The 27,691-nt window shown below is 43.4% G+C and overlaps 2 protein-coding genes across 4 annotated transcripts in view; both read left to right on the top strand.

The window, feature by feature from the left end:
* The first annotated feature begins 228 nt into the window (after positions 1-228).
* PPP1CC (protein phosphatase 1 catalytic subunit gamma) lies at positions 229-20,250 on the top strand. Of its 2 annotated transcripts, XM_081923009.1 has the most exons (8): positions 229-417; positions 10,458-10,589; positions 11,573-11,803; positions 14,295-14,399; positions 17,665-17,888; positions 18,385-18,519; positions 19,350-19,410; positions 20,172-20,250. In XM_081923009.1, exons 1-8 carry the CDS (start codon positions 363-365, stop codon positions 20,183-20,185), a joined length of 957 nt encoding a protein of 318 aa, XP_081779135.1. In that variant the 5' UTR covers positions 229-362; the 3' UTR covers positions 20,186-20,250. The 2 variants fall into 2 exon arrangements, with proteins under 2 accessions (XP_081779135.1, XP_081779134.1); XM_081923008.1 differs by lacking the exon at positions 20,172-20,250 and having other exon boundaries at positions 230-417; positions 19,350-20,067.
* A 3,966-nt stretch (positions 20,251-24,216) lies between these two features.
* The window catches only part of HVCN1 (hydrogen voltage gated channel 1), a 29,287-nt gene continuing 25,812 nt past the window's right edge, over positions 24,217-27,691 (top strand). The window contains exon 1 of one of the 2 annotated variants that reach the window (XM_081923020.1): positions 24,217-24,836. The gene's annotated coding sequence lies outside the window, so the exon portion shown is untranslated. Of the gene's footprint in view, positions 24,883-27,691 lie in introns of both variants that reach the window. The other variant, XM_081923018.1, reaches the window with a different exon arrangement.

Genomic DNA, 27,691 nt, shown 5'->3' with positions numbered 1-27,691 from the left:
AGCCTGAAGGGAAGCGCTGCTTCCTCAATCTTCCCGCCCTTGCCTGGAAAGAAGTCCCCGGCCTCAGCTTCCTCTCGTATATCCCTGCGCGCCCGAAGGAGGCGGCTCCTTGTGAGGGGAGGAGGGAAAGGCGGCCATTTTGTTCGCCCGCCGACGCTGTTTGCGGCATCTCCACCTCCTCCTCCTCCGGAACGAGCGACCGAGCTGGGTTGGGGGGCGGGAAAGCGAGCGAGGGAGGAAAGGGGGGCGCGCGGTAGGGCATTCAGGAGAAGGAAGGAGCCAGCTCGGGAGCGGGGGAAGAGCCGCGCGGGTCGACCCGGCGGGCTCCGGCTTCGCTCCCTCGCCCCGGCCGCTGAGAGGCGATGGCGGATATTGACAAGCTCAACATCGACAGCATCATCCAACGGCTGCTGGAGGGTGAGCGAGGAGGGCGGCTTGAGGGAACGGAGCGGCGGTGTGTGGGGGGGGGGGGGATAAGGATGTACAGTGAGGCCGGATTAAGGGGGGGCGGCGCGTGAGGCGGCTTCCTTGGGGGGCTTCCGCCGCCCTCGGGGGTCGATGCCGCGGTTTGGGGAGGGGGCGGCAAACCATTAAAAGGGGAGGGGTTGCCCAGAGTCTGGGGGGGGGGGAGGAGGAAGAGCGCGGAGGGGCGAAGGCCGTTTTATTTTATTTATTACCATCCCACCCTTTAGTTACAAAACAAAAAGCCCCACTGACTATTGCTCTCCTCCTATTACGATTATCGGTAATAATAGTAATAAATGAAGCCTAATTGCGTGACTTGTGTGCGCGCGCCGTTCGCCGCCTCTTGGCTTCTCGTTTCAGGCACTTTTGGGGCGCTTCTCCCTTCCTCCCGTATCTTGGGAGGGTTCAATGGGGGGGGGGGAGAAGCGTTGTTGTGTTTGGGGGAGACCCGAAGGTGTGGAGGCCAAGGGAAGGGGGTTATCTAGGGTGTCTTGGGGGGGGCTGTTGTATGTTCTCGGGGGGGGGGCGCCACCCAAAAATGAGGGACGTTTCTGGAGGGGGGGTTGTACTGGTGGACGGGCGTGCATGTAGTGGTTTAGATTTAGGTATGCGTGTGACTTTATCCATTTACAGTATATACTGCATCTAAATGCTGCTGCTGTTGTTCCTTTTGCCACAAAAAAGAAAGAAAGAAGACAGGAGAGACTGGTAGGAAGGAGGAAGCTGGAATGGTTTTGTGTGTGTCTGTGTAATATATATTTTGAATATGGGGTACGTGGATTATTTGAGAGAGGACTCTTAACAATACAGAGGTGTGTGTGTGTGTGTTTGTTTGAATATGGGATGTATGGATACACACAGGTCAAAGTGGTATAGAGAGGATTCCCCCCCCCCACCGCCCCCAAACTCTCTTGGGGGGGGGGATGAAGGTTTTTCTTGAGAAGAGTAGGGATTTTGGAGGCCCTTGACAGACTCCGCTTGAGGGAAGATGAGTATTTGGAGTGGAATTGGGGGTGGGCTCCTAATATTTATTTACATTGTTGTTTCTGTAGGGAGGGGGAAAGTGGGTTGGGGTGGATTGCAGAGGAGCAATGAGATTGAGGAGCATTATTGGGAACGGAATTTGGGGTTGCTTGCCTGTGAAAAAGTGTTCCCATAAGGTGGAGGGGTGAAGTAAGGGGTTGCTGTTAAGGGCAGGGTGGGGAGAAGCTGTTGAACCGAATTAGGAATGGTTTTTTATTGCAGTGGGCTCATTTTTTAAAAAGTGCCCCTTTGTGGTTCTGTGAGGAGGTGAGGTGAGGTTAAGAGTCTCAGCCAGAGGAAAGGGAAGTAAAATAGTAATTGTTGTGGGTGGGGAAAGACTATGTGGAGGATGGTAAGAACACATATGCATAGAACACATCAGGGTATCTGAAATCCCATAGCCCTCCGCTCATCTCAATTCTGACTTTGTCTTTGGACTCTCCTGAGTTGTTTTGGCAGGGAAGGAGGCAAGACTAAAGGGTCCACATCCAAGATGGAGGGTCTGGAGGTGCTTTGTTTGTGCCTCAGTGATCTTTTTTCAGATTACAACAGTCTCTTCCTCAGTTCTTATACACTCCGTGTGTCTGTGTGTGCATACATACACAAACAAACATATAACTTAAAGATAGGTGGGAGTGCACACAATTCTTATTCTGAGACATTAGATGTGCATGCAGTGCTTTATTCTGATGTTTTTCTTAGTAGGTTGGTCATTTTTCATTGTTTTGCCCTCTGCTTAGCAAAGTGGAGTCTTACTTCTGTAGTAAGAGAAATCAGTGTTGGTTTAGTTTCCCTCCCGAAGCTGCATGACTGCTGGCCTGGGGAATCATGAGGGCGTTAAAATGTTGCTCACCCTCCTGGGCCAGTCTGTTGTGGCCATTATTGTGGCAAGGATGAAGCTTGCAAACAAATTAAAAATTTAATCCTTGTAGCAACATGAACATTTGACTGCTCTAAAGACATGATTGTGAGCCACATGGATGTCTGCTCATTTGAACATTTTCATCTGTCTGACCTTGGTTGTTTCTGATATGCTGTATTCCCTAAATCTTAGATAGTACATGTTTTGATTTCTAGGTCTGGGTAAACATGCTTATAAATCTTGGCTGAGGTGAAGCATTGTGAAGTACCGTAGCTGATGACAAATTATCCTTGTAGCAGCAAGCAATATCACATTTAGCTAGGGAGGGAGGCTGCACTAATCTAGCTTTGTCTGAGTCTATCCAGGACTTATACTTGAAGAGTTCAATCAGGGAATTAACTTTTCATTTGATGCAAAGTAATCTGCAGCAATGTGGTCTGAGCTAAATATAAGGGATATGTCTTGCTGTAGTCTCTCGCCTCACTTCAGCGTCCCTTCCAGTTTTTTAAAGATACCTTTTAAAAAGTCTTTCTCATTTATTTTAGCATAGCGATGGAAATGGATAGGATTTGTGAATGTAGGATATTTGGGGTTGGATAAAATAGAACTAGAGACATTGCTTCCATTGGTTTGGTGTTAGTCCGTTTTCCAACACCTTGATTTACTTAAAAATATAATTTATCATGTCTCCATCTCATCAATGAGCTTAAATTTAAGATGCCAACAAAATTGATTTAGTGTAGATTGATTTCTCAGTAATTTCAGTGTTAAATTTCTTGCTACATAAACTTTGAAAAGTTTGTGTAGACATAACTCTAGGAGCCAAGCAGGACACATCAACATCTTAGAAGATAATATAAATTGTATGGCAATTTAATGCCAAATTTGTGTTAATAAAATGTTAAATCATTTAGTAATGGAGAGAATTTTTGAAACATTTCCACTTGGAATTTATACTTAAAAATAGCTCAGCCCCAATGAACGTGAGACTTCAAAGAGGTTAATGTTGTAAGACATATTTGGTTGATTTGTGTATTGGATAGTGCTGTTTCTTAATTATATATTCATACCCAGCTCTTCCTCAAGAAGCTTAGGTTACTTTCCGTGTCGTCTCCCAGTCTTTTTCCTCACTGTTAATTGGTGAGAATTGTGTAATTGTTCAAGGTCTAAAAAGAACATCTCCTTGACTAATAATTGATACAATCAACAGGGAAGTAAGTTTAAAATTGTCAGAGAAATTGCTAACGCAAAAGGTAAGAGACAATAGTAAGATCATAGAGTTGGAAGAGATCCCAAGGGTCATCTAGTCCAACCTTCTGCAATGCAGGAATCTCAACTAAAGCATCCATGACAAATGGCTACCCAGCCTCTTCTTTGGACCCTCCAAGGAAGGAGAGTCCACAATCCTCCTGAGGGAATCCATTCCATTGTCAAACTGCTCTAACTGTTAAAGTTCTTCTTGGTGTTTAGTCAGAATCTCCTTTCTTGTAGCTTGAAGCCATTGGTTTGAGTCCTACCCTCCAGAGCAGGAGAAAACAAGCATGCTCCATCTTCCATGTGAAAACCCATGATATATTTGAGGATGGCTATCATATCTCCTCATTCTCATCTTTTCCAGGCTAAACATGCCCAGCTCCTTCAATCATTCCTCATAAGGCTTGGTTTCCAGATCCTTGATCATCTTGGTAGCCCTCCTCTGCATACGTTCCCGCTTGTCAATATCCTCCTTAAATTGTGGTGCCCAGAACCGGACACTATACTTCTGTTGATGCAGCCTAGAATATCATTAGGTCGTCGTCGTCTTCTTCTTCTTCTTCTTCTTCTTCTTCTTCTTCTTCTTCTTCTTCTTCTTCTTTTGTTTCTGCTGCATCACACTGTTGACTCATGTTAAGTTTATGGTCTACTAAGTCCCCTAGATCCTTTTCACATGTACTACTAGTAAGCCCGATGTCCCCCATCTTGTATTGGTGCATCTGATTCTTCCTGCCTAAGTGCAGAACCTTATATTTGTCCCTGTTGAAATTCATTTTGTTAGCTTGCGCCCAGTTCTCCAATCTGTTACGGTCATTTGAATCCCAATTCTGTCTTCAGCTGCATTAGCTACCCTTCCCAGTTTGGTGTCATCTGCAAATTGGATGAGCATCCCCTGAATTTCTTCTTCCAAGTCATTTTTAAAGACATTGAAAATGGACCCAGGACAGAACCCTGTGGTACCCCACTTGTCACTTTTTCCCAGGATGATGAGAAACTATTAATGAGCACTGTTTGGGTTTGGTCAGTTAACCAGCTACAAATCTACCTAACAGTTACCTCATTCAACCCACATTTTACCAGCTTCCTTACAAGAGTACAATGGGGAACTTTGTCAGAAGTCTTCCTGAAATCAAGATAAACGTATGTCCACAGCATTCCCCTGATGCAGCAAACCTGCAATTTTATCAAAAAAAGGAAATTAGATTCATCTGGCATGACATGTCTTAGTAATCACATCATCTTTTTCTAAGCGCTCACAGACTAACTGTTGAATTATTTGTTCTGGGTCCTTTCCTGGTATCAAGGTCAAGCTGACCGGTTTGTAGCTACCTAGGTCTTCTTTTTGAAGATGGGGGCAACATTTGCCCACCTGCAGTCTGTAGGGAACTCACCTGTTCTCCAGGAATTGTCAAATATAGGCAGAGGCTGTAAGATTACATCTGCAAGCTCCTTGGGTACAGTTCATCAGGTGCTGGAAATCAACACTTGTATGCTACTGCTACTACAGTTTGGCATGGATGTAGAGGAAAACCATAGTTTCATGCTGCAGCAGGAGTGGCTAGCCTTTGACCCTTAAGATGTTGAATTATAGGTTTCATAATGGCTGTTGACCATTCTGGTTGGGGCTAATGGGAATTGTAGCTCAGCAACATCTGGAGGACCATAGGTTACCCACCCCAATTCTATGGGAACAAGCTGTTGCCAGGTATTTTGTCTTCAGTGCCAACAAGGAGTTTCTTAGATTTATAAATGCAGCCCTGTGCCCCAAGAACGTTTGGGGACCCTGGTTTAAAACTAAAAGCAGGAACTTTCAATCTCCTGGTAGGCATTATGAGGAAGAAGTTATTGTAAAAAGAAACTGGTATTCTATCGTTTCTGGATTGAGCCAGAGAATGATCCTGCAAGATGACAATTTGGCTTGTATATGTTCCCATGCCCATCATGCATGTGAAGTGTAGGGCTGGGCAATATCTAGTTTTCAATAAGGTGATATATTGCCAACTAAACATCATGATATACTGTCTGAAATAAGGCTGCCTTCATGGTTTTCCCTGCATTGTGATTTTTGCCAGCGCCTGCTCTTGTAATTTGCTGCCCCCCACATGAGGCAGGGGTGAGCTGAGCCAGCAGAATTGACAGGGGCTGCAGGAATCAAGAGAAGCATTGGCTGGCCACACAGTTCCCCCCCCCCCCATGAAAAATCATATTGTGATTTTTGCATAGCACACATATAATGATTTGCGATATATTGCCAGGTCAAAAATTATGAAATGGTATGGATGATACAGACTTCAAAGCAGTTTTGGACAATATATTGCCCAGCCCTAGATATACTGCAGTCATTTTAAAATGAACTGTAGTTCCCTGTTATGTCCTAACTCAAGGGCCTACGGTTTGTTCTAACTATAATTAGCTAATCGAAATTTATCGATGAAGTTCTGTCAAGTCTTATTTTCTATTAGGTCACACAAATGGCTGACTCTAGTATGCGAGGTGGGGCTACTGATTTTTTATTCTTGTCTTCATGAAATCTGAAGGAAGATATTAAGCATTCAAATATTTCCTATATATATATCTTGTTTGCTTCATGGAGAATTTCCTTAAAGCTCAAAATGGTTTCTACAAAAATCACAGAAAGTGACTAAATCAGTTTGCTTCTAGCAGGGAAAGGGGTGGATTGACAAGACTGTCCAAGACTGCACTGTCCAAACCCTTGATGCACACAGTGAACATTGTTGCATTGAAGCTGGTTTACAACATCAAGGCTTATTTTAGAATAGTAAAGTTAGTTTAGAACACAATAGAAAGCAAAAAGTTGTGGAGAAGGAATGAATTTGGGTATAAACTCTTGTACAATGTTATATAACGCTTACATAATGGCCACTAGTGATAGCTGTGGGAGATGACATTAAGGTATCGACTGAGCTCATGAATAGGGTGTCTCCTCTCTCTCTCTCTAAGTAGCCTAACTTTGTAACCCCTCATTTAGAGGTTAGAGCACCATGACTTCCCTCACAGCATCTTTTTTGTGGGATTCCCTGCCTTGGGAGGTCTGCGTCCCTTCTGCTATTAAGTAAACAACTCCATTTCTGAAAATGTTTTTCCCCCCTTCAGACCATAGATTATGGTAGTTTGATGTTCATACAAAGGAACAATACAACTATCAGGGTATTCACAGGGAAAAGCACTAATTTCTAAATGATGGTTCACTAAGCTACAGCAGCTTCTTATGAGATATACTGTTCAGTGATCCCTTGCAAATAGTTGAGCCCCAGCTATTTTGTTCTTACAGATCAGATTTATGATGACACTTTAAATCTCTGGATACAGGATATTCAGGGAGTGGGAATTTATTTACACAAAGCAAAGTTTGGCAGAACAGTGTTGCTCCTTGGTTGGACCAAGAACAAATCCCTTAATTTGTTAATACTGAAGGAATGTCTGTTTACAAGAGGTTCATAAACTACTGACAAACTACACCTAGATATACTTTTTCAGATTTAGTTCTAACTTGAAATTTTCAACAAGTGCATGTAAATGTCAAATATGAAAGTAGCAAAGGCTTCAATGTTACAGCAACTTTAATTGGTTAGATTAATTAACAAGATATAATTGACTTAAAATATGATTAATTGAGAAGCACTTTTAAAAGCATTTGAGAATTCTGAACAGACAAATCACATTGCAAAATAGATAGTAGATTAGCTGTAAGTACCTGCTAGAGCTGGGCGATATTGTAGTATGTTGTCTGAAACTGGTATGACATTCAGATTGTGATACTGGTTTCAGACATTGAGCTGGCAATAGTTGCTTTCAGTAGTTCCTGAAAACAACAAAAATATCTGAAATTTCAGTGCTTGAAAAATTTATGCTATCTTTGCAACATGTGCAAATTCTGCATGCTTTCTAGAGGTAATCTCTTCTCATTTTAAGTCATACCACTTTCAGAGATCTTCGTCATACTTCTTATTTATTGGGTGATTTAAGTAGCAAGTTGGAACCTGGCTTGTAGGCTATATTTTCCAGCTTCTCCTTGAAGACATCTAGTAAGGGAGAGTTTATAGGAAATGACTAGAATTCCGAATGGCATCAAATGCAGATTGCTATTCTAGGATACATTCCTTTTCATCCCTGTCTGGCCAAACTTCTCTGCTTGTGGGGGTGATGAGAATATAAGCTGAGGCAGTGGCAGAAGCTTCTGTTTCACAGATGCTGCTGAATAGTTTTGCCTACAGGCCTTTGGTTCCCTCTTTAAGAGCATTGCTACAAGCATATCGTTTCTAAAATGCTTGATCTGTTTTCTGTCTATAGAAGCTTTTAACACAGTAACACCCTTAGCTGTTTAAAAGCATATAATGTAATTATCAGTGGGTCATTTTTATAAACTCTGTTGCTGATGGACACTTTGCATTTGAGGCTGCTTATAGTATGGAAGGAGAACTTGGGGCAATTGCTCTATTGCTCAATAGCTTCATGCATAATCACACTGCAGAGATGGGGAAATATATTAATAGGTTTATGCCTTATTACTTGTGTTAAATATTTTAATTGCACCCTCAATATATAGTACTGATAATGTCATCAATGAATGCTAACAAATGATGGGGAAGAAAAATTGAAACATGTATTTGCTCATGTCACAACCATTGCCCTGCAATTATTCTGCTGGTAATTGCAACTCCTTTCTGATACTAAACTTCAAAGTAAATCGTCTTAAACTACAGCCTTTGAGATTTTCAAAGCTTCGGTGCAAATACTTTAAACTGCTTGTTCTGCTTCCTGTATAACATCAGTGCACAGGTGGTGTCTAGATTGAAATAGGTCAATAGAATACAGTGGTACCTTGGGTTACATATGCTTCAGGTTACAGACTCTGCTAACCCAGAAATAATACCTCGGGTTAAGAACTTTGCTTCAGGATGAGAACAGAAATCATGCTCCGGCAGCGCGGCGGCAGCAGGAGGCCCCATTAGCTAAAGTGGTGCTTCAGGTTAAGAACAGTTTCAGGTTAAGAACGGACCTTCGGAACAAATTAAGGACGTAACTAGAGTAACGTATGTTGCACTGAAAACAACACATGCATCAATTGGGGAAGGCTCTGGGAAGGCTTAGTTAGTTGCACTGCTCAAACATGAGGTAGCATGTCTAAGTGGTGTGAGGAACATTCTTGCCATCAGGTTTAATTGATTTGAAGTAACTTATTGGGTTTGGTGAATATCATACTCTGGCTTAGCTGGGAACCCTTGCAGTTTTCAAATTCCTCTTGGTTTTGAATTAAGATATTCAACTTTTGCACCTCTTCCCTTCCATGTAATTAAGAATAGTTGGGACTGCAGATTACATGGGGGTTTTGTTCCTGGGGGTTGCATGCAAAGGCAAACTTTTGCAGGGCAATCGGAGAGCCTGTGAAATCTCAAGACAGGCTTGCAAGAACCTCCAGAGCCCAGTAAGCAAGAGTCTCCTGCTCTTTTTCTATTTGTTTAACTATTGGTGATAACTTGGAATCCTTTGCTTTGTTAACTGGCAGTAACTTGGAAGTTGTATGCAGGCAGTGCCTGAAATTCCCCAGGCGTGTTTTGCAACTGGTGCAGGTCCAATTGTAACCACATGGAGATCTTTAGATGCCTGTTTGGCAATGGATATCTCCATCTGGCTGGCCCCTCCAGCTTGCTTAAGCAGGTAAGCAAAAGAGCTTGTTCAATTTATAGCCTGCCTTTTCCTCCAAGAAGTACATGGTTCTCCCCCTTCTCAGTTAGTCCCTACAACAACCTTGTGAGGTAGATTAAGAGGCTGTTACTGGCCCAATGGCATCTAGTGATCTTCATGACTGAGTAGGGATTTGAATCCTGATCTCCCAGTCCTTGTTGGACACTTTAACCAAACACCACACTGACTTCCTAGAGAGTACTTCTGTGGGGCAGCTATATAAATTAAGTAAGTAAATAAAAATGGGGAAAGCAGAATATCACTTGGAGAAGGATCTGAAATACTTTCCTTGAAGCTTGAATTTGTTGTATTCTAGATAGTTTTATTTGATGTCTTAATGCATTGTAAACAACTTGCTTTTTTCAATTATAAAGCAGTAGAGAAATGAAATGAGTAATAACAATAATAATTTCATCTCAAAAAAGGGCACCCAGACATTCCTTTGTGGTGACCATAACCTAGATTTAAGGTGCCATTGGGCAAGTAGCTTATATATCTTGAGTTTCTAACACTGTTGCAGGTTAAACTGAAATAGGACCATAAATGGGTACTGCTATTTAAAACATATTCTCCTCTTTGGGGGGGAAAAATTTAACTGCGTAATCTTGTCAGCTCATCAGAAGGAGCAGTGCCTTAAATCTATGATTAATCCATGTGACTGTTTTGAGTAATATACATGTTTGGGAGAGAATGGAGTTGGAATAAGCAGTGTTGCACTAGATCAGTTGTGCTTCCTGGGAAAATAAATACCACTGGTGTAGAATCTGTTTCATATGGTTGTCCTCAAATTATAATTCTTGTATCTGTAGCCTAAATATTTCACCAGCATAAAATACATTGGTGCAGCCTATATATGAAGCATTTGTTTCCTGGACCACTAGAATTTAGGAACAACACATATTTTAATAGGCAGCGTTTTCATTATTTGCCTTTTAATTCCAGCAGTGGGCAAACTTCCCTCAGCTTGAATCAAAATCTGCTTGGTAATCATGAGCCTTCTCTGTAAGAGTTCAGAAGATATTTCAAGACCCAAAATTGGTCATTTCCATTTATTGTAAATAATCTGTTTTATGTGTTTAATGATGATTGATTTGAAACTCGGTAGATCTCATTTGCTAAACATGACCATCCTTTTTTTCTTTCACAGTAAGAGGGTCAAAACCCGGTAAAAATGTGCAACTTCAAGAGAACGAAATAAGAGGATTATGCTTGAAATCTCGAGAAATCTTTCTCAGTCAACCCATTCTGTTAGAACTTGAAGCACCGCTTAAAATATGTGGTAAGCATTGAGATTTGTTGGCTCCAACTATTCCTTTTTTAATGAACTGATGATGATGTGGCACAACTTCTTAGGTGGTATTTTCACCATCTCCGAAGATTGCAAATCCATTAAAATATGGCTGTCAAAGTACTCTAGTCATCCTATGCAAATCATGCTACTTGAGGGCAAAAGTAGAATTGATTTGAATAGAATTCTGAAGGGAAACTTGAAAGTAGATAGAATAAAGAGGACACAAATCCCAGAAAGAAGAAGCTTTGTCCTTCAACCCAGTGGAGATTTGATTTTAGGTTATGGATACAGGCAACGACCAGTTTGCCTGGGGGTTATGTTCCTGACCCCTGTGCGCATTGGTGGAGCATGCATAAGCCCGCTTCACCACATTATTCCACTGCCCTTTTACACCCTATTTTTCAACCACATCCTCATTGCTGTGATGCACATGGGCGTGCATCAGTTGGTCGTTGTCTGTATCAGTGTTAGTAATATCTATAACCATTTGTATGCTAAAAAGTGGTGGCCCATTTTTCTTCATCATTGCATGATTCTGTAAGTTGGAGCAGAAGGCCTTGCTTTTCACAAGAAGTCAAAGTAAGTTGTGTTAGATACTGCTTAATGCAAAAAAATTAATATTAAACTGGACTTGCTTAGTCAGAATTAATAACAAATAAAATTTTCACTTCAAGCCAGCTTCAGTTTTTAGGACTGGCTTTGTTGTGCTTCTAACCTCACAGATCACAAATAATAGTATGAAAGTTTCTACTTTGGAGAAAACAATGGTACAGTCCATTGAACATCTCTTTGCAAAAACACCAATGAATGGAATAGGAATTGCTAATTGGAGGAAACTTACTGTTACATATGCTTACTTTTCTTAATGTTGTGCAACAATTCTTATTCTTTAAAGTGAGTATATTAGCATGCATTTGCTTTAATGAGCCAAACTCTCAAACCATATCAACACCATTTTGTTTTGTTTTAAGGTGACATCCATGGACAATACTATGATTTACTTCGACTCTTTGAATATGGAGGTTTCCCACCAGAAAGCAACTATCTATTTCTTGGTGACTATGTTGATAGAGGGAAACAGTCTTTAGAAACAATTTGTCTTTTACTGGCCTACAAGATAAAATACCCAGAGAATTTTTTCCTCCTTAGAGGGAACCATGAATGTGCCAGCATTAATAGAATTTATGGCTTCTACGATGAATGTAAGTACTTCTGGTGCTGTCTTTTGATACTTTGGAAAGTGATTCATAGTGTAAATGGCACTATTTTTACTATAAAATAACGTCTGGGTTTGGAGTGAGTTGCTTATTAATGACAATACTGACTTGCCTAGTTAAGAGACTTTTCTATCATTTTGGCAGGTGAAATATAGTCTTCTTGTTCTTCCTTTGCTCTCTTCAGAAGAGAAAGGTGCAACTACAGTCCGGTCTTCACTGCTCTGCCAGCCTCCACTTAAGTGTTAAATTAAGCTCATATTTATAATGTTAACTTTTTCAGTTTGAGTTTGCAAGTACAAAGCTGAACCCATTCCTCCTTGAGTGGGCACTGGGTGGTGTTGTCTTACTCCAGTTGCTGGACTGGATGTGAATTCCTCCCCTTCCTTGGAGGGCAGTTCATTATCAGCCTTGCTTGAATATAGGACATACCTTGTTACTGCTCTTCTGGTCCTTTAATAATTGATTGATTGATTGATTGATTGGTTGTTTAAAAGCAAGCCTGATTGAATTGCATGCCTTTTTTTTGTTCTCTGCATGGTGGTTAAGTACAATAGGGATGCTCCATGCCATGACACAATGTGTAATCTCTGTTTCCTTTTGTTGCACTTTCTGGAATTGATTATAAATTCAGTTTCTGGCTGTTCCATTTGGTGATATAAACCTAGGGTTTGAAAAATATACGTACTTTGTTTCAGGACTTTATGAATCAGATAGTCTGCTTTTCCTATAGCCTCTGTCACTTGCTTGTCTTTAGTAACCAGTGTGCCATTGAGCCCACTGGTTTTAAAATGTGTTGAATCACATAATTTATATCAATAAACACTGCATTTTTCACAGATACATTTGTACTAAAAGTGGTTTACAAAGAGCAGTAAAAGCGTAATACTTCAGTAACTGCCTACAGCAAACCTACTACAAACTTTGTGGCTCGTATTAATTGAGGTGGGAGGAGATCCACTTTTTCAGCAGCTTCAGATTAACATTGTACCATTATTCTCCCCAGTGATTTTATAGTACCAAATGATGCTAATGATGGCATTTGCCATAAGCCTTGCAAAGCATGCTCATATTTCTCTGTTTAACGACTTCTTTAATGGATACAAAACAATTGAGCACCTGCTTTGCATACAGAAGGTCCCCAGGTTTTATTCCCCAACATCTCCGAGTAGGGATGGGAAAGAAGAATCCTGTCTGAAACTGCTGCTGCCAGTCAGTGTAGATAATACTGAATTAGATGTCTAACTTGGTCTAACTTGGTCTAAGGCAGCTTCCTTTGTTCTGATTTGTCTGGGACTGCCTGCTCACTAATATCTGTAATCCCAGGAAGAATTGTTAATAAAGCAGAACATGTGATTAAAAACACAGCCAAACGATCCCTTTCACATTACAGCTTTATATTATGGAATAGTCTGCAGTTCACTGGTTCCGTCTCGGTGGTTTGAAATCCCTGTCCTTTTAATGGCTTAACACGCCTGATGCTCAGGTGTATTTTTGTATCTTGTAGGCCAATTGCAGCATTCACACTTAGATTCTCCTCATACTCCCCACCCCTTCATTCAGTGAACCTCATACTTAGTCAGGTTTCTAATAGGTTCAGCATAATTTGTTGGTTAGGCTTGCTTGGAAGCAAATTGCGGAAACTGCCATGAGTGTGATAAGAGGATTTGCACTTGATGCTGTCACCATTTGACAGCATCTTAGGCAGCATGTGCTTCAGTAAAGTAAGAGCAATGTTCAAATAGGTCTAGGATATGGGAGCCTAAATTCCAGGTCAAGACTAAGGGTCAATTATTAGTGGTGAAGATGCAGTGAGGGATCATTAGCAAGCTCATGGCTTATTTTTGCCTTGGGAGTCTCTAAAAGCTAGAACAGTTATTAGAATAGCATCTGTATGTGAAAAGGGCTGATGTGATGACTGTAAGAGTCCTGCTTGACTGGACTAAAGATTCATCTAATCAAGCATCTCACCATCCTACAGGTAGAATGTGAAAGCACCTTCCCCATTGTTGTCCCTCAAAGCTTGTATTCAGGGGTGCACTACCTCTGAACACAGGTGACGTTTGTCATCAGGGGTTTTAGCTGTTGGTAGCTGCCTCGAATTTGTGTCACAAGCTTATTTAAAGCCATCCAAGCCACTGACCACACTGTGGCTTGTGGAATGAGCGCCATACGTTAATGACGCGCTGTGTGAAGTAGTACGTTTCTGTGGTCTGTCCTGAGCTTCTTGCCAGTTTATTTCTTCTAGAGCAGGTATTATGACAGAAGGGGGAAAGATCCTCAAGGGTTTGAGATACCCCTGTGTTTGGGTTTTAGCAGGTATGGAAAACAGTTCCTCTCTGCCAACACAGACTAAGACCTTAACGTTAAGCAGGTCAAAGATACAAAAATGTAAATGTAGGTCTCCTTGTCCTTCCTATTCTCTTCTTCTGCCACTGTTAAAATCCAAGTGAGTCCATGTACTGAAATATCTCCCTAGGTAAAAGAAGATACAACATCAAGCTGTGGAAAACCTTTACAGACTGCTTTAATTGTTTACCAATTGCAGCCATTGTGGATGAGAAAATATTCTGCTGTCATGGAGGTAAGTTGATATATGATTTACAAAGTGATACTTGCTTGACCATCTGGGGTAAGTCAGCATTAGAGCCACTCAGACCTGTGCAGTGGGGCGGCAGCTGGGTACACTTGCCCCGGGCCCTACAGGATTAAGCTGGCCAGGGGCCTTTGCCAGGCACCACCTTTATTTTATTTTATTTAAGTTTATAATGTTATTCTAACAAGACTCCTGCCACAGGCCTCAGGCAAGCTCTGTGCAGGCCTGGAGCCACTTTCTCTGTATTATAAGGCACGGCATTTCTTTCTATCTAAAGCACAGGTTGAGCACACTGCAAAGTTTCACAGCTAATGTCAATTGAGATAATGTTTCTAACTCTTGACAGGTTTTTGGTGTAACAATGTATTGAAGAATGTTTGTCCAAGCAGCCTATTCGTACCCTTGTTTGCAGGGGAACACCTGCAAATTAACTTTGACCGAGTGTGATATAGGAAGGAGTTATTATATACCAGAGTTGGTCTGAATATAGTTCCCTCCCCCATACCATTTGAACTGCAGTCATGACAGTGAATCACCAGAGCAACGAATTTGGTGACGGGAAGTAACCATGTATGCATTTGGTGACGCCACCATTAGAGTGAGGTGACTATAGGGTGCTCCAGCTTACATGTTACTGTAACGATGGGGCTAATGGATAATCTGAGACAGAATGAGAAGTAGACTTCTACTGAAAAGGCCTAATTTTGTAACTGCCGGAACTCTTCCACTGAAATATGATGCTATAAATGCATGCTATCTGCTTGTGGGTAATTGCATACTTGTAGGTAATTGTAAGTTATCTGGACAGTTCCCAGTGCCATGTTATAAAAATACTTGTATTATACTAACCTAGCATCTCCTGACCCATTTTTGATTTAAATATTTAGCCTTGCCACTCCTGAACTATAAGCAACTGCAGTATGCTTACACAGGCAAAAACATCAGGGTTGCAATACTAGGTGTTGAATTGGGAGGCTACAGCTGAACAGATGTGAGGACAAATATTCTGACCTTGCAGAAAGGACAGGTCATACCTCTTTAATTTGAGGCAGCTGCTTTAAAGCAATAAAATGTCCTACTTTTGAGCAGCTTAGATATAGTGACTGTCTGACTCTGTGATGGGCAGCTTGCTCTGGAGATGGCTGGTGTAAGAGGAAGGATTAATTCTGTAGCCTTCCTTGCTCCTTCATTCACAGCCTACAGCAGTACTGGAAAAGAGATGGATTTTTTTAGCACTGAGTTCCATCTTGAAGAAATTTATTTTTTGTGCCAATCAACCCTACGCTGTGTAACTCCTCCAAGCCAAATTCCAATGTATAATGGGGTGGTAAAAAGCGGGTGGCGCTGTGGTCTAAACCACTGAGCCTAGGGTTGCTGATAGGAAGGTCGGCAGTTTGAATCCCCGCGACGGGGTGAGCTCCCGTTGCTTGGTCCCTGCTCCTGCCAACCTAGCAGCTCAAAAGCATGTCAAAGTGCAAGTAGATAAATAGGTACCGCTCTGGCGGGAAGGTAAACAGCGTTTCTGTGCACTGCTCTGGTTTCGCCAGAAGCAGCTTAGTCATGCTGGCCTCATGACCTGAAAAAATTTTCTGTGGACAAATGTTGGCTTCCTTGGCCAGTAAAGCGAGATGAGCGCCACAACCTCAGAGTCATTCGTGACTGGACATAACTGTCAGGGGTCCTTTACCTTTACCTTTAAATCTCCCAAACAAAGCTGTGTGTGGTGTCCGAAAAGGGACACTGAAATCCATTTTCTTGGATCAGTTCTTGTTTGGAAAACCATGGGACATTTTTCCTGCTCCAGTACATTAACATTGATTGCAACAAAAAGTACCCTATCACAAAAATGAATAAGACTACTTGGTGTGGGTGTCCCAGGCACTTTTTATATATAGAAAGAAAACTAAATTGTATGTTACTGAAATTTGGGTGCATTGTTAATCATTGTGCAGATAACAATATCCTAGTTTATGAAGATCACATTGTAAGTCTACTGTGTGAATCGTGAATTGAAAAGTGCATCCATTTGTCTCACAGTCATGGTAACTGGTTGTAAGATCCTACATGGGAATATTTTAAAGACATTTTACCTCTTTAGGTAAAAAAAAGGAAATCATGCAAAATGTATATTGTACAGTATAACACTCACTCTCTCACATACATACTATTTACCACCTTGATATATTTTATGATACAGTATTATAGAAATATTTTTATTAAATAAATATATGGAAGGAGTTTTAGTTCAGTGCTTGCGTAAGAAAAAACACTATCTCTGTAGTACCGGCACCTTCCCACTTATATAGGGCTATGTTCCTGGGTACCATGCATATACATGAAATCATGTGTAGTTGGAAACACGCATCTAAAAAGCCAAATTCCACTACAACTGCCCTCTCCACACCTCCTTTCTCAAACCTCAACTCTCCATAGGCATCAAAGGTTGGTGCAAAGGCTCCTGGAATTGCTAGCCATTTCCCCGTTCTTTTTGAGCTGTTTTTGCCCATTTCACACCTTTCTGCAGTTTAAATCAATTTATTTAATTATTTCCCTAACAACACACGCACGTGAGTCAAACATGCATTAAGTGAGGAGATGCCTGTACTATGTTGCTTTGGGTACCTGTTTTCACCGTGGTGATTCTGTAAAGGAGTTTGTTCCTCATCCTGTTAAATTTTCTCAACTATGACCTCTTTAAATACCCTTGATCTGCCACTTTCTGCTTACTTCAAATTTTTATATTCAGGGATAAACTTACCCTACAGACCACCACTCTTGCACAGCTGTGATCTCTTAGTACCAAGTACTCAAGGTACCCAGTCTTGGGTCTGAAGCATGCGGATGCCTATACAGGTGTCCTATTCATGGGCATTTCCCCCTATGACTCTTTAGTCTTTTTAAAGTACAGTCATTCATATATATTTGTGTGCTAGTTACAAAGTTATATCCTGTAATTCGCTTTGAGAACCTGAACCACTTGCCCCATCATCTGTGAGGCATACCAAATCAGATGCTTCCACTACCAGTCTCCTTGCCTCGCAGTAGCATGTCCTTGGCATGAGAGGATAGTTCATACCAGAAATGGGACATATCTGAGGAATAATTTTGGATTGCACTGGATAGCTTCCACAAAACCTCATCATAGATGAGGTTGCAGTTGGAATGAAGATATTGTCACTGCACAGTGTGTGCATTTGCTGAGTGCCCAGCATGTGAACAAAATGCAAAGCAGCTGCATCTTAATCCCCTGCAGGCTTATCACCAGACCTCCAATCAATGGAACAAATCCGACGAATTATGCGGCCTACTGATGTGCCAGATCAAGGCCTCCTTTGTGATCTGCTGTGGTCTGACCCTGACAAAGATGTCCTGGGATGGGGAGAAAATGACAGAGGAGTTTCTTTCACGTTTGGAGCTGAAGTGGTTGCAAAGTTCCTTCATAAACATGATTTGGATCTTATATGCAGAGCTCATCAGGTAAAGACCAAATGCTAAGAGTTGATCCTGGGGAAGGAGCCACCAGCTCCTGGGCCCCAGTGGACACCCCTTGGTCCACCACGCAAGAGGCCTCGATTCATAGGTACAGCCATAGAACTTCCTGCATAGACCACTATGCCACTGTTATTCAGTGTCCCATGCTAAAAGATTTAGATAAATGCTCAGAGCTTCATTCATATATGTATATATATATATAGAAAGAGATGGTTACAGATCATCACAGAATGGGGTGGGGAGCAGGTGAGATTGGGAGTGGTTTACACTAAGACCATGTCGTGATGACATGGCACAACTGTGGTTAGATTTGAACCAGGGACCTCTGAAATCACGACTTGGGTTAGCAACAACACCAAAGTAATTCTGCTGCACTAGAAGGAGTGGAAGGAGGATTATAAAAAAGTTAGGAGTATTAAAATTATTGCTGTTGTGTGATATTCACCCCCTTTCAATTAATTGAATTGTCTTTTCTTTAAAGGTGGTTGAGGATGGATATGAGTTCTTTGCAAAAAGGCAACTGGTAACTCTGTTTTCTGCCCCAAATTACTGTGGGGAGTTTGACAATGCGGGTGCCATGATGAGCGTGGATGAGACTCTAATGTGTTCCTTCCAGGTACAGTATATTTTTAGGGTTTAGGTGCCTCATTTCCCCCAATAATGTTGCTTCTTTTCACTTTTAAGCTGGTCGTCCTTAAATTAAACCAGAATCATAAGCACTAGCTATTTGAAAATGCGTTCCATTTCCTTTAATCTGTGCTGAGGCACCAGCTTGCCATAAAATAAGTAGGACAGCTGTAATCTGTTCCACCTTGAATTGGATTGTCCAAAGAGTCATGGCTCTTCCCTGCTGCCTAATGCTGGTGATCTGAGAGGAGGCATCGAAAATTGCAAGCAGTGGGAGGGAAAGCAGGGTGACATTTATATCCAAGGTGCTGCTGTTTACCTTTATAGCCCTAAATGGATTAGGCCAGAGGTCCCAGGAGACCTGTTACTGAATGAGCCTTTCCCATCCCGTGCATTGAGATTCTGGTGGCACCCTGCTTAGCTACTCTCTTAAGTGAAGAAATGTTGTCTTCCTCTTGGAGCAAGGCTATTTTGGCAATAGAATCTGCATTGACATTCCTGAAGACCCTTCTATTCCCTCTTCCCTTTGGGAGTGGAGGGAGTCGTCTTTTCCTACACTGCAATATTTCAGTAAGGTGAGGCTGTTTAAAATTATTGCCCTGAAAAATAATTATTTTTGTGTGTGCCAAGACCCTGAATGAATGATTTTACAGCTCTAAGCCACCTAGCCATGCCCATTGGGTGGAAATCACAAAATTATGGGTGTAGAATATATATAGACAGGTTTTGGGATATCACCAGTAGCCCCTTCTTGTGCTCTCATCTCTGTTCAGCTGCATACAGTGCTTCCATTGCTAAGAAAGAACGTTGTCATTCCAGATTTTGAAGCCTGCCGAGAAGAAGAAGCCCAATGCTAGCCGGCCTGTAACACCACCCAGGGGTATGATCACAAAACAAGCAAAGAAATAATCACTCTTGGCCCTGCCTAGTTGGGACTTGTACTATAGTATATAATCATTTTTAAAAAACGGTAACTTGTATCTGTCAGCTTGCTAAGACTAGATTAATGTGTTTGTGGGGTTTTATTTTTTTTTCATTTTGATGGATGGCGTTTGCTGGTTGTAACAGCAAATGAGACTTTCTCCCTTCTCAAGAAGAGTTTTTTAAAATTCTTATGTTCATTTGAAGAGAGAGAAAAAATGCTTTTTCCCCTTATTGTTCCAGCTGTATACTTCACAGCAACTTATCCTGTCATTCCGGGTAATTGTACAATTGACTCCTTGAACCTGTACAGACCAGGTGGTGTGTGATGCCTGCTTTTCTTTTAGGACCTTAAGAGGCACTAGTGTGCTGCAAGACTAGGAAACTGATTACTGTCGAATTACACATTGTTTATACGAACCACTGTGAATGTCTTTTATTTTATTGTTTTAAAGGGATTCCTTTTTTTCTTGTCATGTACACTAGTTACGTTGCTGTCAGCATTTTGAAACCACCCCATAACCTTTGCCAGCTTCCCTGGTATGATGTATATTTTAATTCAAGCACACTTCCCTCCCATATACTTCAAAATGACAATTAAAGCCATTATTTTAAAGGTTTGTGTCTCTTTTTGTGAAACCAAAGTGCATAGAGAAAACTTGTTGGCACGGCTCATAGGGATTCATTGGCAGTATCTAAGTCAGGTTTTTTCCTCTGCAGGAAGGACGACTTGAACTAGCAGAGAGTAATGCTGGGATCAGCTGGGATGCAGGATTAAAGCCTTTTGATACTTCCCCTATATTCAATGTCGAAGCTTGCTACTGTGCTATTTTAGCCAGTTCAGAAAGCTGTCACGTGTGGAGAGCTGTTCAGAGACTTGCCTGAGAATTAGAATTCCTTTTAGGGTTTGTTTGTTTGTTTGTTTGTTTGTTGCAGCTGAAGACTTATTCCACAAAGTTTAAAAAACCACCAGCTACAACAGTGAACACTGTTCACCTGTTTCTATGAATATAACACAGTATCCTGTGGTGTGTGTGTTTTTTTTTAATTAAAAAAACCTAATCTTTTTGAACAGATGACAGTGTACAATACAATGTGGTAAAATGCTTATTAAATGAATAACTTGTTAAATCTTCTCAGTGTCAATTTTATCAGTATTGCATGCATACAGGGTAGAATGCAACTTTGGGGGGAAATGTTTCACAAAGAAGCTTGAGCCTACCATGCTGATGAGTCCTCCTTAAGAAATTGAATTTGAACAGCAGCTGCTCAAAATGACAGGCCAGGATACACACCTCTGAACCATTCCTGACAGTTCAGTGACCAGCTGGGCCTGGCTGTTCCTCCTCTGGTTCCCTTGTTAGAAAGAGTGAAACCCAGTGCTCCAAGAGAGTAGATTTCAACTGGGCATCTTCTGGGGTGAGCATAGATCAGCTTTGCAACAGCTGGTCAGCTTGCAGGCAAATCTAGATCATAAGGAACTGTACCTAAAGAGTGCCTGTTTCAGAGTCTACTTGGGTTGGATGGGCACAAGATTTAAGAGGCCTCTCTGGGGTCTTAACTGCCAGCAGATATGCAGGACTTTTAACAGGAAGCAAGCAGACTGCATGGATTGTCAGAGAAGGCTGTCTTGCCCAGGGGACCAACAGTTGTGCAGAGTGTGTGTTGATTCCCTTTGTTTCATACAATGGAAAAGGAAGGAACCAAAAACGTACTGCAGACCCAGGGCCCTTTTGTTAACACACTTCAAGATGCACTGCAACAAGCAGAAGTGGAAAAGGGCATGCAGAGCTTGTGCCATCAGCTCTTGAGTGAGTCACGGCTCAGAAGAAACTGCAGATATGCCCTGTATATTCTAAACTGTCTCTCATTCACTTCAGTTGCATAGGTCAAAAGCAGTGAGAGGAGGAATGGTGTAGCAGGAGCAAAGGAGCCTACCCAGTGTAACTGTTGGGTTGATATTGCTTGCTCTTCCCCCCCCCCCTCCCTATGCTGAAATGTGCTTGCATTGCAACTCTGTGTTCTCCAGCCTTTTTAGTTTACTGCTGGGTCTTGAGATGGTCAAATCCCTCGTTTCTCCTGAATAGGGTAGGATGGAGAGAGAGACCTTTTTCCCAGGCCTTCAAATCTCCAGGAAATGTTAAATCTATAAAATAGTTAATACACATCTAGTTTTTCAAATCCCCAGTTTTCATGAGCTGGCATGGTTGAGAGGAGTCCCAGCAGAGTCTCCTAAGGCTGGCACAATAGGAGCTGGAAATTTTGTCGCCTGAGGCAGAGCAGCAACTTTTGTCACATCAGAGTGCATCGTATCCAAGCCCAGTCGAGTTGTTTTGGCACCCGAAACAGAAAAGCCCCGTCCTTCCCATAATAAATAATGATTTGCTGTCCTTTCATTACACCCAATGAAAGGTGGCCATCTCAATCTGCCTAATGGCATGGCCAGCCCTAAGGCCAGTGAACTGAAAACACCTGTGTGAATAGTGTGTAGAGACCTGCCTGTGTGTGAACTGCCAAATGGGTTTCGTGCAAATTTACACAATTACCGTATTTTTCGCTCTATAAGACGCACCTAGTTTTGGGAGGAGGAAAACAAGAAAAAAAAATTCTGATCTCAGAAGCCAGAACAGCAAGAGGGATCGCTGTGCAGTGAAAGCAGCAATCCCTCTTGCTGTTCTGGCTTCTGGGACAGCTGCACAGCCTGCATTTGCTCCATAAGACGCACACACATTTCCCCTTACTTTTTAGGGGGGGCAGTGAGTCTTATAGAGCAAAAAATACGGTACATTGAAGATAGACCTGGAGTTGGAAAAATCACACCATTTGGAAAAGGCAAATTTCTTCACAGCCAACATGCATGCATGTACAAGTCCACATTGTACAACCACAATAGTCTCTGAAAAAGCATGCAGATATAATGCTGGGTGGGCTCTTAAGATTGGTTCATACACACAGTTTGTCATAAGCTAGAAGTAGCTACCCAGACCTAGCCTTGCTCTGAGGCCTTGTATGATAGCAGATAGATCCAACCTACGAAGAAAACCCACCAATGTGCTATGCAAAATCTAATAAGAGTGGCTGGCAAAACCCAGCCAGATGAGCAGGATATAAATATTATGTACAGAACATGAACATTGTCAGATGTGGATTGTTTCTACCTTTACCCCAATCTGTTGAGCCTGTGCATGTTTGCAGTATGCTCCCTCTTGGAAAAACTTTTCAGTTAATTCATATTAATCTCTTCAGTCAACATAGAAGATGCCTGGAATGGTTTCTTTTGGGGCCGGTCCAAAATACAGCTGCTGGGGGCAAAGGACAAGATTGCACCCCTATTCCATGTGACTGAACATAGTAATTTCATTATTTATACCCCACCCATCTAGCCGGGTTTCCCCAGCCACTCTGGGCGGATTCCAGCACATACAAAAACAATAAAATGTCAAGCATTTAAAACTTCCTGATACAGGGCTGCCTTCAGATATCTTCTAAAGTTGCGTAGTTCTTTATCTCCTTGACATCGGATGGGGGGGGGAACATTCCACAGAGAGGGCAGCACTACCCAGAGGGCCCTCGTATCTGGACCTGTGTCCTGGCTGAACTATGGGGATGCTCCAGGTATACTGGGCCGAGGTCAGCACCAACACTTTGAATTGTGCTCGGAAATGTACTGGGTGTTAAATGGTCCCAGCGGCTATTCCCAGTCACCAGTCTTGCAGCCACATTCTGGATTAATTGTTGTTTCCAAGTCATCTTCAAAGGTAGCCCTAAGCAGGAGATAACCAGAGCATACACTACTCTGGCAAGACAGTCTGCAGATAGGTAGGGTCTCAGCCTGTGTACCAGATGGAGCTGGTAGACAGCTGCCCTGGGCACAAAATTCACCTGCGCCTCCATGGACAACTGAGTCCAAAATGACTCCTAGGCTGCACACCTGGTCCTTCAGGGGCACAGTTACCCAATTCAACACCAGGGAGTCTCCCACACCTGCCTTCCCTCTGTCCTCCAAAAACTACTTCTGCCTTATCAGGATTCAGCCTCAATCCATTAACCTCCATCCATCCTCGAACCAGCTCCAGACACACAGGACATTCACTGCCTTCACTAATTTCGATTTAAACGAGAGGGATAGCTTGGGTATCATATGTTTATTGGTGATTATCCAGCCCCCCCACCCCACCCCAATGATCTCTCCCAGCAGCTTCATATAAAAAGCATGGGGGAGAGAACAAAGCCCTGAGACACCCCACATGTGAGTGCCTAGGGGTCTGAACACTCATCTTCCAACACCACTTTCTGGACACAGCCCAGGAGGAAGGAGTGGAACCACTGCATAACAGTGCTCCCAACTCCTCTAGACAGTCCAGATGGATACCACGCTACCCAATGGTAGGACTGGTCCCACAAATGACTATGGAAGGAATGAGGGAGGCGTGGCAGGCTGGACCTCAGGCAGCTAAAGATCGTAAGGCAGGAGCTTGCATAAACCTAACATGTTTTGAAAAGGGGTTGCTGTGAGACAAGCTGCATGATAAAATGACCAGCATTTCCACCTGCAATAAGTGAGTGATGACAATACTTTGCAGGATTGTCTAAATCAGGGGTTAGGATCCTGGCGCCCTGCAGATGGTTCTGTATTCAACCCCACAACATCTCTGGCTGCCTGGGTCTGATGGGAGTTCAGCAGCATCTAGAGACAGCGTGTTTCTCTCTCTACAGAGACATTCCCCGCTCTCAGGTGGAAATACCTCTTCTCTAAACAGAGGCATTCTTTCTCATCTTGCATGTTAGCAGGGACTGCTACCGGGGCGCAGCCACTCCGCACGCTTGCAAGAAGAAAAAAGGGGGGGAAACGGACCATCAGGCAACGGGAAAGCGAGAGATGAAACTGCCGCTGACCACAATATGGTTTTCCTCGCCTCCAAATTTCCTCCCGCGATGGAGACACGAGGAGGAGGAGGACGATGTTTTTGCAAGCCAAGCAAAGAAAGGAAAGGAAAGGAAATTTCCTGTGCAAAACAGGAACTTGAGCTGGAGGCGGGGTGTACGCCTGGATTTGACCAACCCCCAACTGGGGATCCAATAATAAAATTCCTGCAAACTTTACTTTCTTGGAAAAGCCCGAGGGGCAGAATGGGAGAGATTCTGGGGCGGGCGGGCGTCGCTGTAGAGTTTTATCTACAGTTTATTTATTTATTGCCCCCAGATGCTCCTCCGCCGCAATCCGGGTGGCCGGGACTTGGGCTGCATCTGCGCTCCTCCCTCCTCGTTCTCTCTTTTCATTATGAAAATAAATCCCACTTTATGCACCAATGAAAGGCAGGAAGGCGGAGAAAGAGGCGGCGGCTGCAGCCTCGCCATCAGCAGCTGTGCAGCGTCCGGTCTTGGGTAGGCTGGCGGTTCTGGGTCTGTTCCCTGCTTGCAGCCAGACACGGTACTGGGGATGGTTTTTTTGGGGGGGGAGCGGGGAGCCAGTGGGCAGGGCAGGGGGGCTCCCGAGCAGCACTGCCCCACCTCTTGGGGTGGCAAGCTGGAAACATGAACCTGAGGCTCCGGGCATCCCAGGGAGGAAACGTGCGCAGCCCCCCCTGGTCCCCAACTCTGCGTGAAAGGGGAGCAAGGAACAAGTTTCTTTCCCTCGATTCCTCCCTCGAGGAGCTGCCTTGGGTGGGGGGCGAAGGGGTGCAGAGATGGTCCCTCCCCCTTCTTTGTGTTAGGTCCCAGAGGCCTCGCCTTCGGGTTTTGGGGGGCCGCTGGGGGTAGTTTTCTGGTCTTGTGGGCTCCTGGGATTTGGTGAAATCAAGAGGCGAGGGGTTGTTGGGTCAAAGGAGCAACAGCAAGGAGGGGAAACGAGACAAATAAACGGATGGTCTTAAAGGGGAATGGGTGGGTCCGAGCCAAACCCAGGGTTCATAAAAACAGTATTTTAAAATAATAACTCACATATCTCACCCTTCTCTTGGGGAGCTTTGGGTGGTCTAGAGTGGTTTTACTAAAAGGGTTTGAATATGTTCCCTAAAAATTAGGAGTGGGAAATGGGTTGCCTGGGCCTTAAGGGAGCAAGGTGGCTGTGTCTCCAGTTACCCAAATTGTGTGTGTGGATGTGTCCTTTTATATATACAATCAGAGAATTGTAGAGCTGGAGGGAACCCAAAGAGTCATCTAGTCTAACCTCCGGCAGAACATGTTTTAAAACCCTTTCCCCCCAGCCTGCGCAAACCTCACCTGATACATGAGGAGTTAAAATGTGGAATCGGCTCTTCACTATTTTGCCTTCCTACCTTGTTTGATCCATGGCAGTCTAACTTCTTCTCTCTTTTTTAAGTGTATTTAAAATTGCATCTACCCATAGCATCAGCATGGGTGTGGTGTGGTGTTGGGTTCAGGAGTGGTGCGGTGCCATGCGGAAGCCTGGAGTGTGAATGTGTGAATCCTAGAGTTGGAAGTGACCCGCAATATCATCGAGTCCAGCCCCTGCAACACGGGAATCCTGGACTTCTTTGTGTTGGCTCATTGGTTCTAGACAAGAGACCCAGTTTGCCCCTTCCAGTCTCTGGCTTTGCAACAAGACTCAGGTAGCAAAGTCCTGTGGAGAGTGTATTACCTTATGGTCTGTGTGTGTGGTTTGGGAGCTGCACGGTCAGGGGAAAAACAATGCTGTCCAGGGTTGTAAAGACTACGGAGAGAATAATTGGGTGCACTCTTCCCACCTTAGATCAAATCTATGCTTCCAGGTGCCATAAGAAAGCTGCAGAGATAGCGCAGGATAGTGATCTCTTTCAGCTTCTGCCTTCTGGAAGAAGGTACAGGGTTATAAAGACTAGGACTAGCCGCCTGAGAAACAGTTTCTACCCAAATGCGATTTTGGTTTTAAACGCAGTATAAGGAGTCTCTATGGGAGTATATTGCATTCATAGCTGTCAACTTCCAGATTTGAAAAAAGGGATCAGCAGCCTCATCTGTCCTGGAGACAGTCTACGGGATATCTAACAATCTCGGATAGCAGCAGAAAGCAGTGGGAAATGGCGCTGAAATAAGGAAATTTCCCGCAAAAAAAGGGAAGGTTGACAGCTATGATTGCATTTTATAAATGGGGTATCAGAGTTTTTAGGGGGCTAACCAGGTTGGGATAGCTGGGGTAGCAGGCTTGTTGGTTTTTGAATGTCTTATGTAGATTTTTCAATTTTGTTGTTCTGTATGGGACAATGAAGGGGCGCGGGTGGCGCTGTGGGTTAAAGCCTCAGCGCCTAGGGCTTGCCGATCAAGAGGTCGGTGGTTCGAATCCCCGCGGCGGGGTGCGCTCCCGTCGTTCGGTCCCAGCACCTGCCAACCTAGCAGTTCGAAAGCACCCCCAGGTACAAGTAGATAAATAGGGACCGCTTACTGGCGGGAAGGTAAACGGCGTTTCCGTGTGCTGCGCCGGCTCACCAGATGCAGCTTTGTCACGCTGGCCACGTGACCCGGAAGTGTCTCCGGACAGCGCTGGCCCCTGGCCTCTTAAGTGAGATGGGCGCACAACCCTAGAGTCTGTCAAAACTGGCCTGTACGGGCAGGGGTACCTTTACCTTTATGGGACAATGACAATAAAGATTATTGTATTGTATCGTATCGTCCTGATGGGAGCTGGAGAGAACCCATGCGCAGGGCAACCGATTCTCCATTCCTGTCCAACTATCCAGGTCAGCAGCCTGTGTTAAAAGAGCTCTCGGGATAAGGTAATCAGAGATCACTAGCCATGATGCCTCTGGGCTACTGAGGGTGGCATGACACCTCTGGATATCCCTTGCTGGGGGGGCAAAGTGGGGCAGGGACTGCTGTGTTTGACTCCTACCTGCAGGCTTTCCAGTGTTGGCCACTATGAGAACAGGAGTCCGGATGCTGATATTTAATGATAGCAACCATTGCTGACAACAGGGGGGGAGAGGCTCAGGCCCCCTCAGCCTCTCTATCTGGCCCTTGGGACAGTCTCCCTCACTTGCCCTTAAGAGCCCTGAACTAAGACAATGCCTCTTGTCTGCTTGTCTTGGTCATTTGACCTTTGCCTGGTTGGAAAATAGAAAGGTGAGAGCCACATCCATTGCCCTGCAGAATCTTTTGCCTCTGCTCCCTCCCCCCGGCACGCGGCCCCCAGAAAGTTTCCCACAAGGCAGTGCAGCTGGAGAATCTCCCCCTCCCCCGCCTGACTTGTTGCCTGCTCTTCCTCAAAGCTAGGTCCAAGGCGACTAACAACAAAATGCAAAAGA

The sequence above is a fragment of the Podarcis melisellensis genome (genome assembly GCF_964234715.1).
Source record: "Podarcis melisellensis genome assembly, chromosome: 8".
Lineage (NCBI taxonomy): Eukaryota > Metazoa > Chordata > Lepidosauria > Squamata > Lacertidae > Podarcis > Podarcis melisellensis.
Note: the sequence above shows the minus strand (reverse complement) of the source record. Positions and strands in the feature narration are given on the sequence as shown.